This window comes from Xenopus laevis, chromosome 2L (genome assembly GCF_017654675.1).
Source record: "Xenopus laevis strain J_2021 chromosome 2L, Xenopus_laevis_v10.1, whole genome shotgun sequence".
Lineage (NCBI taxonomy): Eukaryota > Metazoa > Chordata > Amphibia > Anura > Pipidae > Xenopus > Xenopus laevis.
This window is the reverse complement of record NC_054373.1, coordinates 93,706,566-93,725,151: the sequence shown is the minus strand read 5'-3', so window position 1 is coordinate 93,725,151 and position 18,586 is coordinate 93,706,566. Positions and strand designations below refer to the sequence as shown.

Below are 18,586 nucleotides of genomic sequence, written 5' to 3'. Positions count from 1 at the left end.
CCGCCCGGGAGATGACTCACAAAGTTCTCTGACAAAAACATCTGGCGCGTCTCCCACGTCAGTCCTCTTCTCTGACATTACATGTGGGCTAACAAATACAATTTATTTCCAGCAAAACCCCAGACATAACGTGTATGCTTGATACTTGAAAGTAATAAAAAAACAGCAATTTATGTCTATAGATAATAGATATATGTATAGATAGAACTACAGCAGGCGCTAATTGTTGATAACTGGCGCCTATGGGTAATTGCACCAACACAGTTTAGAACTTGTACTACCAAATGACTGAATTTGTGTGACACTGACATGCAAATAAGCAAGTGTGGAAAGAATGTGTAACTGAATATATGTGTGTGTGAGCAAAACATATGAATTTATGAATTTGAATAATATATATAGTGAATAAAGTACCCCCTCTTGTAAAATATAAGGATATTATAAGTTAGTGAGGAGTTTCATGACCATATATTTTTATGTTTTTATACAGGTCATGGAACTCCGAGTTAACTTCTAATATCCTCATATTTTACAACTGGGGGTACTTTATTTATTAAAATACACAAGTTAGTCATGAGACAGAAATGACATCAGAACTCACCGTTTATAAATGATGACATCAGAACTCACCGTTTATAAGGATATAATTTACAGGATATTCATGGCTTTTGTGTATTATATCTATATCTATCTATCTATCTATCTATCTATCTATCTATCTATCTATCTATCTATCTATCTATCTATATATATATATAAAAATAATAGACCCCTATTGTAGAATATACGGATATCAAAAAAAGTTCTATGACCATGTAATAATTGGAATAGGGGACAAAGACTGCATCAATAAGCGGATACGGTCCTTGATCCGACGTGAAAATCAAATTTGCCCAATCAACATCTTGATGATTTTTGCCGATGGGAGTAGCCCCATTGGAGGGCTCCATACACGGGCAGCTAGGCTGCTGACTCCAAAGACTTTCCAAACCAGCAGATTTCTCCCCAATATGACCACCTCAAGGTGGGCAAAATCAGGCCCTAGGGCCCAATGATCGGATCACAACATTGAGCTTACAAGTGGTCAGATGGAGGAACGTATCAACAAACTATGCTGTCCTCGATCCAACAGAATTTTTAAACCTGGTCGATCAACATATGTCCGACTTTTGGCCAGATGTCGATCAGGGAAGCCCGTTGGAGGGCCCCATACAATGCCCAAAAACCTGCCGACTTAATCTGTCAGCAGTTTATATCTGCTCGTGTATGGGGGCCTTAAAGGACTCAAATTGGCAACTTAAATCTGCCCATGTATGGCCACCTTTAGGAACTGTTTAGAATTATATAAATTTCATTTGTAGATCTACTCTAGATGGCTGTATGGTCATCATACATTTTATTTGGTATGTTGGCTATGATTTACTCTAGTGTCTGACAGGCAGCACATTAGGAACTTGGCTAGAGCAGGGAATCTGCTAATTTCTGTAGTTTAGAGCTTGGAATCTGCAGCTATTGTCAGTTGCTTACCATGCCCTGTGGCATTCTTATATTTATTCTTGTAAATCCTTATAGTTATTACTTGTAGAGCATTTTCAGGGGATATATGTTATGTCAGCTTTCCTGTTTCATGGCTGTGATGCTGGCCTTCTTAGTCACAATCTTTTTCGCAGTGGTGGTAGAGGGAATATGATTGCAGCCAGGTACTGACATGGAAGGGATGCAGACTTTTTGCTATTATTATTATTATTATTTTTAACATGTATTTATATAGTGCCAACATATTTCGCAGCACTGTAAAGTAAATGTGTTTATACAACTAAGTCACATGAATTACATACATAGGACATATGGAGTTACATACATCACAACCAGTACCAGTACAAAAGGTGAGAAAAAGAGCTTGCAATCTAAAGGGAAGGGAATAAGACACAAGGTGTGAGAGTGGGCAAGATCAGAATTAAGTGGGTCAGAGATGTAGTTCTGTATGTGGTATTGCATTTGGTATTTAAGCAGAGTGAGGGTAGGCTTCTCTAAATAAGTGCATTTTAAGAGATCTTTTGAAAGCAGAAAGGTTGGGGGAAATGGAAAATGTATAAGAGTGGTGAGGCAGACGTGTTCTTACAAGTTATGATTAATTTCGATTGGATGCAGGGGCGATCCTGGCCCCTCCGCTGCCTGAGGCAGCAGCAGTTGCTGCTGCCCCCCCTCCCCCAGAAATTTGCTCTTAAAGTACCAGGAGTAGCTGGAAGTTATTATTTCATCCTCTCACTATACTGTGTTAAATGACTGTGTGGATATGCACTTTATAGGGCAGGGCAATATCTTCTAACTGGCTTTTCAAATACAAAATTGCAATAGCAATTTGTAATATACTGTAGTACTGCACCTTTAATGATGAAGAGGAACAGGCTGAGCTAGCATGAAACTGAGCTCAGTGACATGCTGCATATTTAGGAGATGAGGAACGGGAGCAGAATGAGTGAGTTTGTGTGAGAGAGAGTGAGTGTGTGAGAGAGAGAGTGTGTGAGAGAGAGAGTGTGTGTGTGTGTGAGAGTGTACATACAAAATATCTGCGGTTTCCAGAAACTGCTTCTGATGTAGGAGCCGTGTTATCTCTTGGAGAGGACAGGGGCATATTTATATTAAGGCACCCAAGGGTCTGTGCCTAAGGCAGCAGGTTTTGGGGGGCGGCCCTCGGGTGCCTATAACTTTTTTTTTTAAATTAAAAAAAAAAAAGATTCACCAACCTCTGCCACGGATTTCCATTGGAAATTCAGTGACGGAGCTGGGGGGGGGGAGGATGGTGAGGGATTGGGGTGCATGGCATAGGGGGAATGTTTAGGCCCTTGCTGGGTCTGCTGCACCCTACTAAAGCATATTTGTTGGGTGAGGGCCTCTGTGTGTCTCAAATGCCAGGGCCGTTTTTAAATCCCAGTCTAGAGCCAAAGTTCCCAAAATTGCCCCACCATTGCCTGCAATTTTAATTGTCTGGGAAGGTGCTTGTCATGAAATTGTCCATTGGAGATATCAGTTTGTCTTTCCAGTTCCATCTTTTCCAATTTCATTGGAAGGGGGGGTCATTTTTGGTGATAAGCCATCAGGGGGTACAACTACAAGGAGGGGGACAATCAATGATAGGGCCTTGAAAATGGTTCTGGTGGCAGCCCTGCCCCTTCCCAAACGACTAAAACTTGTGGGTGCCAAAGTACCCAAAATCTGCCTGTGTGACATTGCTAAGGGGAGTGAGACAACATGAGAACTTGCTGTCCCACTGACTCTAAACCTGTGTTTATCTAGCTGTGCCTTAACTACAATTCCCAGCACCCCCTGTGGCTGCTTTTGAAGTGTTAGACCATTTACTCTACTGCTCTTTAGCCAGCAGCTCAAAAGTTTGCAATTTCAGCAATCTGGTTGCTAGGGTCCAAGGTACCCTAGCAACCATTCATTGATTTAAACAAGACACTGGAATATGAATAGGCGAAGGTCTAAATAGACAGCGGAGTAATAAAAAGGTAGATATAACAATACAGTTGTGGCCTTACAGAGCATTTGTTTTTAGATGGGGTCAATGACCCCCATTTGAAATTGAGTCAGAAGGCAAATAATTAAAAAAATTATTAAAGAAAATAATGAAGACTAATTGAAAAGTTGCTTAGAATTGGTCATTCAATAACATAGTAAAAGTTAACTTAAAGGTGAACCACCCCTTTAATGGAGCTATTTCAATGTACCTTTGGACCCAACTCATGTGTAGAAGTGCTCACATACGTCACTTCTGGGCTTTATCCTCAAAACCGATGGAAGCACTCTGAGGTCTGGTGCCTACAGCAGCACCAGACCAAAATGCGGAGTGCTTGGGGGTCCAGAATTGGAAAGGTCATCTCAGGACATCACAGAGGCTGGAACTGCCCCAGCTAGTACAGTTGGTTTTTGACCCAAAAACACACATTTGAACATTATAATAGCCAGCTTTACTAGCAGTGTTGGATTTAGGACTGATGGTACTGAATGAAAAGCACCTTGAGTGATAAACATGAAGCACTGAAAGGCAGACCCCCACCTCTCTTTCCTGCTTGTGTGTCAGCCACAACACATTTCATTTGTCAGAAGTTGTTACATGCAGTCAGCGCCCGAGTTGGCATCTTCCCCGATGTTAAGCGGATAAGAACAGATCATACACGTGATCTTAGACAAAAGGCCAAGAAGTGATGCTTTTTCTATCAACAGTGCTATTAACCCAAAGAAAACCAGTGGTAGCAGCATAGGAACACACAGGTGCTATACGTTTAGGCAGGTGAATGCTTCAGGGAGAGCGGTTATCTTGATGCCTGCCCATTGCTCTGTTTATAGAATGCTATTTCACACAGGGCTGAAAGTGTCAGCCCCATACCTGGCCTGCGCCTGGAACCATTGATATGGGTGCAAGGACATGTGGTGGATTTCAACACATTTCGGTTCTGAAATCCACTGTGTGTTCTGCACCCATGCTGACACAATGATTCTGGGTGCAGGCCAGGTAAGGGGTTGATCCTTGGCCTGTGTTTTTCATCAGGCCAGGTTTCAGCCGTGCATGACATTCGCCTAAATGCGGCCATACACGCACCAATATTTATCATACAAAAGATCTTTTGTGCGAATATCTGTGCATGTGTAGTGGGAGACAAGGTGACCGATATCGATAAAAAGCCTTGGATTGCCAACAACTTCTCGATCGGACAGGACTGAAAAATTTGATTGTGCCCGATCATCGCAACGTTAATGCTGAATCGTCATAAAGAGCTCAAGAATTCTTTATTTTTTTACCTGCAGATCTGATGATTCAGCTCTTAACGTTAGTAGAGTGGATGAAAGATCTTTAGCACGGCCAATGGTTGTGGGAAAGATCGTAATTTTAGGGTGATGCACACAATAAGATTTGTCTCTCACAGTTAAATCTCCGCTACTGTGGGCGACAACTCTCTGGAAAAAAACACTTTCCATAGTATAACATTAAAATCACTGCAAGTAAACACATTTTCCTATGATTAAGCCAGATCTCCATACGCAATAGGTTTTACTTTCGGCGATACTAAGGTTATACTATAGAAAGTCTTTTTCAGGAGATTTGATGCCCATAGCAGCACAGCGAGTTAACCACGGACTACAAATCTTCCTAAGTGCCATCACCCTAATGGCACTTGGCAAAGTAAGAAAAGGTCAAGTCTCACATCACATTTCTGAATTAACGGTTTTCCGTTATGAAAGATGAAATTCAGTACAGGATTCTGCCGCTGTATTTTGAAAAACAAACAAACAAAACGAAAAAAAAGTTTCTCTGTGACAGTATTTCTTTAAGAATCCTACAATGTAACACAGCTACTAGTATCTATTATTGTGCTCTGATTTTTTTTCCCGCTTTACCACTATCCCCTTAGGACAGAGGCTCAGCTAAATTTTCTCAGCTGTTGCTAAACAACAGCTTTAGACATCTTTAGCCAACTAGCTAGGGATTTATGGTGTTGCTGGTCCATGCCTTCTTATTGTTTAGACCATAAATAAAACTGTAGATGTGCCAGAAGCATTCTCTTTGTGTTGAGGCTTGTGGAAGTTACCTGAAATATAAGCTCTAGTATATTTTAGAAGATTTCCATTCAGCTTTATTTCTCAATCATACTTTACAAAGAAAAAACTCTTGTCCTAGACTCCAGAAATGTTCCATAAAATCATCATTTATCTATACACTGAATTAAAATAAATTAAGTGATACATAGGCTATTCACAGTGTGGGGACATAAGGGAAGAGTAAAATGTCTGATGTAGCATTTGGCAGGAAAAAGAGTCCACATATAGCAAAGTGCATAATTTCCATTGGCAAAAAAACAAAAAAACATTTATGGCAATTTTTTTTTTTTTCAGCTAAGGTTTTATTGTGGACTGAACATTCTTGTTTCCTTCATACTCGCAGCTCAATAATTTCCACTTTGGAAAGGCTTTCCTCATGGGCACAGAGACCCTCCTCTTGAGCACACATGCGATGCGGAGGGCTTTCCTGGAGGGCGTTACTAGGAGATGGTGGAAACAGGTGTGGAGAGTCATACTCTTCCGAAGCCAAGTCTGGGACATCATCTGATTGGGCATCAGAGCTTTCTAGGTCACTGCGAATGCTTTCAGGTTGTGCCAGTGTGATATCGCAGGCAGCTACCTGGTTCCTACAAGCCTCAGCATCCTCACTTTCAACAAGTGGAGCTGAAGCATGTAAAGATTCCTCTGTGCTACTCTCACTCATAAGCTGGTATCGTGATGGCTTGGCTTCTATATGTACCTGTATTTCCATATTGTTGACCTCTCTGTGGAAAAAGCAAAAGCAATAAATAAGAATGGGTAGAATATACTGTAGCCAGAATAAGTGTTAACTTCACTAGAGATTTTGATCAGATTTTGTGGGTCAGAATTTATCTGATCTTGCCATGCAACACCAGCAACGCCACACAACAGCATGCAATTTGATGTATGCTGTAAAATCTGATCCCTCACAGCTGTAAAGGTGGCCATAGCTGTAACAATTACAATCTTTCTTGGAAAAGATCTTTCCAGTAAAGATCGTTCGTTTCAACACACGTGTAGAGCTGAATCTTCAGATATTTTCAGTCCAGCACGATCAATGAGCCGACCGATATCCAAGTCTTCTGCTGATATCGGTCTGCCCTTTTCCCACCATACACGCACCGAAAATTTGTTCCGTATGATATTATCTGTGCTTCTATGGCCACCATAAGGTAAACTCAGAACAGCTATAGTTCTCAGTCCCATTATATTTTAACCCATGTAACTACATCCAACTTCAGGATGAATTTTGTCAATATGATATGATCCTACAAAGTTTCCCTTGGAGTTTGGCCCTTAGAGAGTAGGAATTAAATAAATTACAGCTAGACATACTGTATGTATTGGAAGATGTACTTCATCACATTCACTATCATCAAATTGCAATGACTTGTGTAAAAAGACAATTTAAGACAATTTAATTATTAGCAAAACAATAATGGAGAGAACAAAGTGATTTACTCTTTAGCTTTTTCTTGTTTTTGTGCTCGTACTCTCATTTGTGGGTCTACTTAGGTTAAAACCAGAGAAATAGGAATGATTAATAATGATATAAAATGTCACACTTCAACTGGAGCAGGGAGTTTCAGATTTTCACTACAAGCCCCCTCTATCAATATTTTGTCCTGTTTCTTTATAAGGTTATAGGAATATAAAAGCAATGAAGCATCAGCCATTCAGTAATAGTTCCAAAGGTTTCTAATACATTCAATAAATCTCACAATATGGAAATACTTGTCATTAACAGCTGGAAAGCTGCAGGAAAGAAAATTTTCTAAGGGACACAAAAGACTGGTTAGACAGAGGATAGGGATAGTGTACAAGCATTTCTAATCGTCAGACTTTTAATTTCGTTCTGGAATGATCCTATCATACTTATAACAGCAATAAGTTACATATAATTTCTTTTATAAAAGTTTAAAGTGGAAATTGCAGTATCTGTTCTATGCCATAGAAAAATTGGATGTTATATTTTAAATTACCATAATTTGGTGCCTAAATATAAACTAGAAATGGAGAAACAGAGGGTCAGTCATTTCACTCATTAGCAGTGATCTGAGCAAATACCAAGCAAAGGAAAAATTATGGCCAGTCAGTTACAGCTCTATATAACACATATAGATTAGTATAGTAAGATTCAAGATCACCATTGCACCTTTAAAGAAACAGTATCACCACAAAATTATAGTGTTTAAGGACAGTGGCCAACGGGGAGATTTGTCGCCCACGATTATTTATGCACCAAATCTCCCAGTCGGCTGCTGTCCTTAAAGTAATGCAAATATTTGGTAAAACTGGTGTGTTTGCTTTAGAAACACAACTATAGTTTATAAACAAGCTACTATGTACCCATGGGTCAGCCATTCAAAGCTGAAAAAATTATAAAAAGCATAGGATACAGCAAATAACAGAAAAGCTCTGTCCTATACAATGGGATTCTTCAGAACTTATTTGCCATCTACTGTGTATCCTGTACTTGAATGGCTGCCCCCCATGGCTACACAAAAATATGAACTATAGTTGTGTTTCTAAATAAATAAAACACACCAGTTTTGGTGTTACTGGTCCTTTTACAGCTAGGAAGAGTATTCTCGTTCTAAACAGCAGCAGAAACAACCAATTGATATTGCTTGTAAAGCGGACTAAAGGTGGCCATACATGCAGAGGTTTGGCAAGGTCACCAAACCAGTGGTTTCCTTCCCGATATGCCCACCTTGAAGTGGGCGATTTTGGGCTGATCAGATTGTGGGCCCCAAGGAAATGAGAATATGGGCAGTCGGACCAAGGATCGCATCAATGAACCAATGCGGTCCTCAGTGGCGTAACAAGATATTACTGGGCCCCACAGCAAATTATTTTTCAGGCCCCCAAAATGTTTAGAGGTTGACATATTTCTACAATATTTATGGAAATTGTATATGAATTAGGGCCTCATGGGGCCCCTATACCTCCTGGGCCCCCCTGCAGCCACAGGGTCTGCTTCCTCTATAGTTACGCCCCTGGCGGTTCTCGACCCAACAGGATTTTTAAACCTGGCCAATTGACATCTCATTTCAGCCCGTCGGAGGGCTCCACACAATGCCCAATAACAGGCTTAGTCTGTCAGCAGCTTATCGGGAGCTTAACTCTTACCTTTCCTGTGGGTTATATGAGCTGATGATGGATCCAGCCATTGCTCTGGTACTTGCGCTGTCGCTCACAGCTCCAAGACTGACAGAATCCTTTTGACAAGTCTCTTTCTGGACATCTGCTTGCACCTCCAGCCTGATAAAGCACAACATATTATTAGAGATGCACATCAGTACAATACATTCAGCCAAAAGACCATTAAAGTACAATTCAAGGAATGCCTCATTTATGGAAAAAAAGCACAACTATTTATTTTGCCATAAAGCAATAAATGCAGTTTAATTTATGGTAGTTCTTTTTAAAAAAGCCAATGTGCACATAGTGATAGGAAAAATAAGATTCCAGATGGAGATAGTTCATGAAAACTAGAGTGAACTGACAATGGAAGCTATAGTATTCAGATATGCACAGGCAATGGACCCCATGCTCCCATTGCCAATTCTGCCTGCCTTAAAGGAACAGTTCAGTGTAAAAATAAAAACTGGGTTAATAGATAGGCTGTGCAAAATAAAAAATGTTTCTAATATAGTTAGTCAAAAACGTAGTGTATAAAGGCTGGAGTGCAGGTCTAACATAACAGAAGAGAACAAAACTTCCTGCTTTGCAGCTCTCTAACTGTTAGTCAGCGACTTGAAGAGGGGCCACATAGAACTGTTCAATGAGTTTGCAATTAATCCTCAGCATGCAGGGCAGATTCAGTTATGACCCATGTGCCCCTCCTCAAGTTATTGATTGGTTACTGTCTGGTAGCCAACCAGTGCAAAATAAGAGAACTGAAAAGCAAGAAGTAGTATTCTGGTTATTAGTTAGGTCCATAAATATTAGGGATGCACCGAATCCAGGATTCGGTTCGGGATTTGGCCGAATCCTTTTGCCCGGCCGAACTGAATTTGCATATGCAAATTAGAGACGGTGGGAAATTGCGTGATTTTTTGTCACAAAACAAGGAAGTAAAAAATGTTTTCCCCTTCTTACCTCTAATTTGCATATGCAAATAAGGATTTGGTTCGGTATTCTGCCAAATGTTTTGCGATGGATTCGGGTGTTCGGCTGAATCCAAAATAGTGGATTTGTTGCATCCCATCTAAATATTTGAACAGACAACTTTTTCTTCTAATTTTGGTTCTGCACATTACCACAATGAATTTTAAATGAAACAACTCAGATGCAGTTGAACTACAGATTTTCAGCTTTAATTCAGTGGGTTAAACAAAAAGATTGCATAAAAATGTGAGGAACTAAAGCCTTTTTTAACACAATCACTACATTTCAGGGGCTCAAAAGTAATTGGATAAATTAAAAAAACTGAAAATAAAATGTTCACTTCTAATACTTGGTTGAAAAAGTCTTGAACTCATGGACATCACCAGATTTTGGGTTTCCTCCTTTTTAATGCTCTGCCAGGCCTTTACTACAGCGGCTTTCAGCTGCTGTTTGTTTGTGGGACTTTCTGTCCGAAGTTTAGACTTCGACAAGTGAAATGCATGACTTTGACTGACTTGGCCATTCAAGAATATTCCACTTCTTTGCTTTTATAAACTCCTGGGTTGGTTTGGCTGTATGTTTTCAGCAATTATGAAACGCCTTCCAATCAGTTTGACTGCATTTAGCTGGATTTGAGCAGACAGTGTGTCTCTGAATACCTCAGAATTCATTCGGCCGATTCTGTCCTGTGTCACATCATGGATAAACACTAGTGTCCCAGTGCCACTGGCAGCCATGCATTCCCAAGCCATCACACTGCTTCTGCCATGTTTTATAGAGATGTGGTATGCTTTGGATCATGAGCTGTTCCACGCCTTCTCCATACTTTTTTCTTGCCATCATTCTGGTAGAGGTTGATCTTGGTTTCATCTGTCCAAAGAACTTTTTCCACGACTGTGTTGGCTTTTTTAGATGTTTTTTTAAGCAAAATCCAATCCAGCCTTTTTATTCTTGATGCTTATGATTAGCTTTCACCTTGCAGTGCACCATCTGTATTTACTTTCATGCAGTCTTCTCTTAATGATAGACTTGGATATTGATGCACCTACCTCCTGGAGAGTGTTGTTCACTTGTTTGGTTGTTGTGAAGGGGTTTCTCTTCACCATGGAAATGATTCTGCGATCATCCACCACTGTTGTCTTCCGTGGACGTCCAGGTCTTTTTGCATTGCTGGGTTCCCCAGTACTGTCTTTCTTTCTCAGCATGTACCAAATTGTAGATTTTGCCACTCCTAATATTGTAGCAATTTCTCTGATGTTTTTCTTTATGTTTTTGCAGCTCAAGAATGGCTTGTTTCACCTGCATGGAGAACTCCTTTGACCGCATGTTGTCTGTTCACAGCAAAATCTTCCACATACAAGCACCCCCTCCCTCAAATCAACTGCAGGGCTTTTACCTGCTTCATTGATAATGACATAACAAAGGAATTGCCCACACCTGCCCATGAAATAGCCATTGAGTCAATTGTCCAATTACTTCTGAGCCCCTGAAATGAAGTGTTTGTGTTAAAAAAAGGCTTTAGTTCCTCACATTTTTATGCAATCTTTTTGTTCAACCCACTGAATTAAAGCTGAAAGTCTGCAGTTCAACTGCATCTGAGTTGTTTCATTTAAAATGTATTGTTGTAATGCACAGAACCAAAATTTGAAAAAAGTTGTCTATGTCCAAATATTTATGGGCCTAACTGTATGTTAGACATGCACTCCAGCCTTTATATATTACATTTGTGGCTAACTATATTAGAAACATTTTTTATTTTGTGCAGCTATTTACTCAGTTTTTATTTTATACTGAACAATTTCTTTAATGCATAGTTCACATTTAAGTTAATGTACTAGATGTTGCTCTTCTGCTATGTGTGCAAAAAAAAAAAATCTTTTGTGCACACATTTTAAACTTGTGTGTGCATTTTTAAAATTGATGTGCTCAGGACGGAAAAAAAGTTGTGTTTTCAAACAAATTTATGTGCACGAGCACTGCTTAGAGGGAACCTAGGACACGTGGATCTGTCTGACAGCCCATTGTATGCCATTGGCAGAGTACATTGTATTCAAATAAATAGAAGGGGTCTGCTGTCAGGAAAAATGGGTATCCATGATATAGGAAAGCAATGATTATAACTTCCTTCTGTTTTCATGCCCCATTATATCTCACAACACAATCTAAAGAAATACAGGGTATCTGTTGTTCAAGTAAAGAATGTATTGTATTATTTAAGGAACGTCTAGGAAATAAATGTAGTACCTGCAGTACTTTGCTCTGCCCCCACTCAACATGCCACCTGTTAGTGTGCCTCCAGCCAGTGCTGCAAAGCTGGCAGTCTCACTGTAATTTCCCTGTAAAACGCTTAGTCCATCTGTGGGACTCCCACTTGTGCTCAAGACACTGGTCAAACCTTCCATACTACTCTCCCCAATACTTGGGTTCTTCAGTGCTCGCCACGCATCTGCAACTTGAAGGAGAGATTCACAAGATTCATATGGCCCTCAGAAAATGGAATTCAAATGATCCATATTCATTTGTTAACTTACCTGTTATTGGTCCATCCTCCTCAAAGTCAATCTTTACTCCCTTGCCATTGGCTGTAGTGACCCCACAGCCTCCTCCTCGGCAAAGAGAAACTGGTACCACCCCATACACATAAGCCAGCATAATAGGCACACCAATCCCTGGGTAAAAAAACATCATTATAGACACAGCAAAGAATAACAAACAAATAGTATTTGTAATCCTGACACTCACCAACACTGACTGCTGCCACCACAGGAGATGCAATGACAGAGAGAATAACTCCACCAGTGACCGCCAGGTTCTTCTTGTGTCTGGAGGTTTTCTTATTCTCAAAACGGCCATGAATCTACATATAAAAGGTAACCAACTTATTATATACCCCATATAGTCAAGTCCACTATACCAAGTAATACCAGTCACTTTTAATCATTAATGTCAGGTTAAGCTCTCCAGAACGGACCTTTCTGCCGACATATACAGGGATTCCAATGACCATAGCAGGAATAGCAATACCAGCAATCAAGGATATCCCAACTGGAGCTCCAATCAGTGTGCTCAGCTGCCAGATTATCTTCTTTTTTCTGCTCCATGGTTTTTTACCCCAGAATGTGCATCCGGAAGGACTGTAAAGGTGCAAGATATGTCTCAGTGTACAGTGGAGCTGAATAAGGGAAGTGTGTGCCCCAAATGACTTTTGAGAAAAAACATGAGAGGAATATATATATATATATATATATATATATATATATATATATATATATATATACATATACATACACATATAGACATATATATACATACATACATACACACACACACACACACACTCACCTTAGGTAATGCAAGTCAGAGATTTCTTTCATGCACAGCCAACAAAATTCACAGCCACATACAGAGCAGGTCATGTGGTTACAGCTCCCATCATTCATCTTAATGATATAAGCACTGCATCTGGGGCAGGATTTCATGTCATCAGCTAGAGGTGAATAAAAAGATACAAATCTTCACATGTCTTGTTTACTAAAATGACCTATCAAACCCCTCTTTATGTTATAAACTATGAGGAGGGCTATGCAATCCTTTTTTTTACTTTGTAAACCTATTGTAATTAATTTTTGTTAATACTGCATAACTTGCAGACTTTATAAAATGAATGATGATAACAGGTCATATTCTATGTTAATCTGTAAATTACAGATACACATGGCTACAAAAAAATTAAAACACCTCACAGGTGAGAGATTTGGTTAGATATCACGTACATTCAAATACAAATGGTGGTCAAGTGCACCAGGAAAGAATATCAATTCTAAAGATGAAGCATGGCCAGTGAAGACTGCACCTCAACCCTTCAACTAGACTAGAAGTATGACTAATTCAGTGTTCTCTATTGTAAGGTCACTGATTCGGACCATGTACTACTGTACAGAGTCAAAACTGAACACAATGTTTTCATATCAATACATACCTGATCCAGACTCCTGCCCATAGCTGATCCCAGAAGGGTGCTTTCTGCGCACTCCAAGTGATGGTGCACGTTGCTGTCGTGCCATGTCACACGTTTGATTCGGGTGCCATACATGTTTGCAGTGGTAACAGAATTCGGTCCGACAGCCTTCTCTTTCACAGGTCAGTTTAGGGCAACTGGCGCAACCATAAGCTATCACAGCATAACTGAAAAAAATATTTAAAAAAAAATAAATAAAAATCAGATAAGCTGGTTATGCAGTTCAACATGGTGTGCCTGCTTTGGTCACCCCCAAAACACTGCCGTAGACTACTGTTAGGGCTGCCAAACAACAACCAGTTGTTGAGATGAAAGCCCCCACAAGCCAAGCTGATAAATAATTATAATAAATAATTTAATAATGCAAGTTAGAAACCACCTGTCTAGTACAGGCATGGGAGCTGTTATCTGAATTACAGGACGGCCATCTCCCATAGACTCAATTTTATCCAAATAACCCAAAATTTTACATTTTTGGGTTTTCTCTGTAATAATAAAAACAGCATAAAACAGTGCCTTCTGCTTCCTTCTACTTGATCCAAACTAAGATATAATTAATCCTTATTGGAGGCAAAACAATACAATTGGGTTTATTTAAAGTGCAAATTATTTGGCTAACCAAATTATGGAATTATCCCTTATCTGGAAAACCCCAGGTCCCAAGCTTTATGGATACATATATTAATATAAGAAATAAAAGTCAAAACCAAAAGCTTTATGGAACTCTGCATTCCAAAAGTAGTACCTTGTATGTTGGACCAAAAGACAAACTTAAATTTAAAGGGGAACTTCACATTAAATTTAGTATGTTAAACATGGTCCTGTTCTAAGCCATTTTAAATTACTTCTCATTTTTTACATGTTGACATGCTTATTTATTGGCTTCCTACTCTGATTTGCTAAAACATGTGCTAAACTACACCAAACTGCAGTTGTTCCTGCAACAAGTAAGATCTTCCATTTTCTAGCTGGTAGTATACTGATCAATACTACATACTCATTGGTTAATATAGACACATGCACATAAGGAACAGTTCAGTGTAAAAATAAAAACTGGGTAAATAGATAGACTGTGCAACAGTCTGGATGTCTAACATAATAGCCAAAACACTACTTCCTGCTTTTCAGCTCTAACTCTGAGCTAGTCAGCAACTTGAAGGGGGGCAACATGGGATATTACTGTTCAGTGAGTTTGTAATTGATCCTCAGCATTCAGCTCAGATTCAAAAGCAACAGTTATGGACCATGTGCCCCCCCCTCAATTCACTGATTGGTTACTGCCTGGTAACCAGGGTAACTAACCAGTGGAAAGCAAGAAGTTGTGTTCTGTTATGTTATGTTACACATCCAGTCACTCCATACATTACATTTTAGCCTAAATAACTATATTAGAAAAACATTTTTTTTTTTTGCACAGCCATTTACCCAGTTTTTATTTTTATAATGAACAATTCATTTAACTATGGTCTTTCACACTTCCATTTTAAAATATTTACTGGAGACCAAATCATCTTATTCTCAGCTTTTCAAAGTGATGTCTGGTGTCTAGGGTAAGACCTAACAATCGGATAGCAGTAAGTAAATAAAGAAAAAAAATCATGCAACAATTTTACATTGTCTAATAAAACAGTTTACTGTCTACGTCATACTAAAGAGCTACTTTTAAGTTGAAATGCAAACATATCATCATTTATATGTATAACCAGTGTAGCACCATCAGGCTGCCATCAGTGAGACGGGTGAGTGGAGGCTGCTGTAGAGGGCCAAGCAAACCATGGGCCCCTGTTTTCTATTACAGTAGGGACCTCTCACACACTGCCACTCCAGGGAAGTCCAGGCAGTATATTTGCCCATGGAGCACACAAGTGGTCTGCTAAACTTGTCACATGGGACGACAACCATTTATTTGTACAGAATCCCAAAATGTTTGCTAGTATCTTAGGTTGTCAACTGGCTGGTAAACATGACATTTGATGCCATTGTAATGATTAGGACAGAAAGGAAGGCTAGTGTTATTGTCCGGAGGAGGGGGCTATCCTTCTGGCAACCCTAAAAGTCATTTTATCACAATGATAGCTATACAAGGGAACAATCAGTATAAGGTTTGTTCAGAAATAAATGTTGGCAAAATCTCATTCGCTCCTTCAGCCAATTAGCTGCACAAATAAACCTCATTAGGAACACAGCAGTAGGTGCTACACCTGCCACCTTCACGTTGGGCAATTCCCTCCCCACACATCCCTTTGGGAGTCATATGTATGCCTGTCGCACAGATATGAAGTCCAAATATTGAACATTCAGATATTCCATGCCTTGTGCAACAGAATTCATAAAGCAATGCTCAGACGCAAATTGTCCAATAATATTATTGTGTGTATAACATATACAAGGGCGTTTCTGCCATGAGGCAAGGTGTCCCTCAGACCGCAGCTCCCCAGAAGTTACCAGGGGCGTCAAAAAGCCGCTCCTGGTAACTTTAAGAGCCGAATTTCTGGTTTTTAAACCGGAAATTCGGCTTTTCACTCTCTGCGCTAGCTGGGGTTGCCATCTTTTCCAGAATAAAATACCGACCTTCCTATATATTTATCATTTATCATTATTAATAACATTGGGATCAACCATCATTTTTACCGGCCAGACGGCAACCCTAGAACAAGTATTATGCATAATATATAGATGGATTAAATCTGGAGCCTCCTGTCAGACACTGAAACGAAATATTGTTTTTCTTGACTCCCAACACTAATGGCCCCAATATACATTACATGTAACCCCCCTGGGAGGATCTGTTCCATTCTCATGTAACAAATACTGCTCTTTCCTACTCACGCTAACAAAAACAACCCTATTAGCCCATCTTTTCAATCAATTCTCACCCGCAGTCTGGGGCTGGGCACCATCTGCAGTCCGGATCGGCAGCCAGGCAGCGGCGGAGAAGGAACTCCTCGTACTTGCGGGTGAGCAAGGGGTCGCGCAGAATGGCACGGACATGCTGTGGGCTGAGGCGCTCGGCACATTCTGGGCAGCGCAGATTGACACGGCTCTCGCAGATCTCAATGCGGAGGTACTGGCGGAGGCAGCGCAGACATGAGCGATGTCTGCAGCTCAGCAGCTCGGGAATTTCTTCTGGAGGCTGGCGGACCAGACATAAAGGACACTCAATAAGGGACTCAGAGCCGCCAGGTGATGAAGGCGGTGGGGGCACTGAGACCGGCGGCGGCGGTGGAGGGGAGGGAGGCGGCGATGGCACGGATGGCTCCGGAGCAGCACGAGTTCTTCCTGGAAACACGTTTGGTAGAGAGAGAAGTAACCGACGGCGCCGAGCCCCGGGGCAGGGCGGTGGCTCCGCAGAGCCTTCTGTCATTTCAGACAAACAGAAGATACCGAACCAGGAAGTTAGTAGCCGGACCAAGCAGTCATTGCGCAGGCGCATAATACTGGGCGGCTTGAAAGAACCGCCCACGTAAGGGCAAGATTATGCGCAAATCGTGATCATGTCTCCTAAAAAAAAAAAAAAAAAAAAAAAAGGGCAACGCGAACGCAGAAGAGACTGTGTGGTCTGCTTCTGTTGTGAAAACTGACTGTTGCTGCGCATGCCCAGAAAGTGATTTTATAGCAGCGTTTCACGAAAATGTACCAGTGCTGTAAAGCGCCTTAGTGAGGTCATGTGACAGAACCAGTTGGAGTGACAGCTGTCAGCCTGGTCCTCTTACCATACAGTTTGTGTGTGTCTGTTTATCAGCTGTATACATTAGCAATACTCTGTTTACACTGACTGATAGGAGCACCATCCTACATGCCTGTAGCGCACATCCACACCAATAGATAGCTTCCCCACAATTTCATTAAATTATCAGGACAAACTGATAATCAACAGGAATATGAACAGATGCATGACATGAAACTGTGCCTATTCATTATAGCTCTTACATTATAAAATGTTTACCTTTAGGGATGCACTGAATTCCCTATTTCTCTGTAGTAATAAAACACTACATTGTACTTGATCCAAACTATAATATAATTAATCCTTATTGGAAGCAAAACAATCATATTGGGTTTAATTAAAGGGCAACTGAACCCCAAAATAAAAATATTAAATGATTGAATGAATGATTAAATTATTTTTTAGTAGACAAGATATAATATCCAAGTTATCGAAATATCCCTTACCCGGAAAGCCCCAGGTCCTGAGCATCCTGGATATCAGGTCCCATACCTGTATATCTTCAAAAATATGTAGGTTCGTTACATGTACTTTACATGTTTCTATTCTGGTGTATATATTGATCCTTGTCTCATTTCTGTTTTCTACATAGCATAGTCTCACTCTAATCTAGGCTGCTATTTCTAGTCACCATTGTTTTTAATTTAGACATACTACCAGCATTATGACTGCTTTCATTTTTTTCTCTTACCTCTCCACACATTCATTTCTTTTTTTCAGTTCACCCACACTACAAGGCGATTTGCTTCTTAAGGTCTTTAAATACAGTTTGGTGTAATAAAAGGCTAGCCTTTTACCACTGCTTTGTACACTTTATTTTTATACAATTTTGTGGACATTTATGTAACTAGCCTTGCTTACTGGGGGCACGGTTAGCTAAGTGCCCCTAACTTGCACAAAATGTACTATCACTACAGATTGGTTATTATGAGATTGCCATACTTGTATTGCCACTGCATAGCGTCTCAAATATACTTTCTTACCTATCCATGATTACTGGCCACTGTACCATATAGAGGTTCATAGGAACAGTAGGTGAATACACTAATCTGAATGGGTAGCTAATAGCCACAAAGATGTGTACAGACCCACAATGAATACACTCCTTTGTTAAAGCAAACATTCCTGTTATATAATCTGCGTTC

At 40.2% G+C, this 18,586-nt stretch overlaps 1 protein-coding gene and 1 pseudogene across 1 annotated transcript; both read right to left on the bottom strand.

Moving 5' to 3' along the window:
• Window positions 1-4,105: 4,105 nt before the first annotated feature.
• Window positions 4,106-4,210, bottom strand: LOC121400133 (annotated as a pseudogene).
• A 1,401-nt stretch (window positions 4,211-5,611) lies between these two features.
• Window positions 5,612-17,206, bottom strand: rnf19b.L (ring finger protein 19B L homeolog). The gene is made up of 9 exons (XM_018246784.2): window positions 16,591-17,206; window positions 13,676-13,881; window positions 13,039-13,183; window positions 12,668-12,830; window positions 12,439-12,553; window positions 12,228-12,365; window positions 11,941-12,148; window positions 8,716-8,847; window positions 5,612-6,326 (listed from the first exon to the last, which is right to left on the bottom strand). Exons 1-9 carry the CDS (start codon window positions 17,145-17,147, stop codon window positions 5,933-5,935), a joined length of 2,058 nt encoding a protein of 685 aa, XP_018102273.1. The 5' UTR covers window positions 17,148-17,206; the 3' UTR covers window positions 5,612-5,932.
• Between the last annotated feature and the right edge of the window lie 1,380 nt (window positions 17,207-18,586).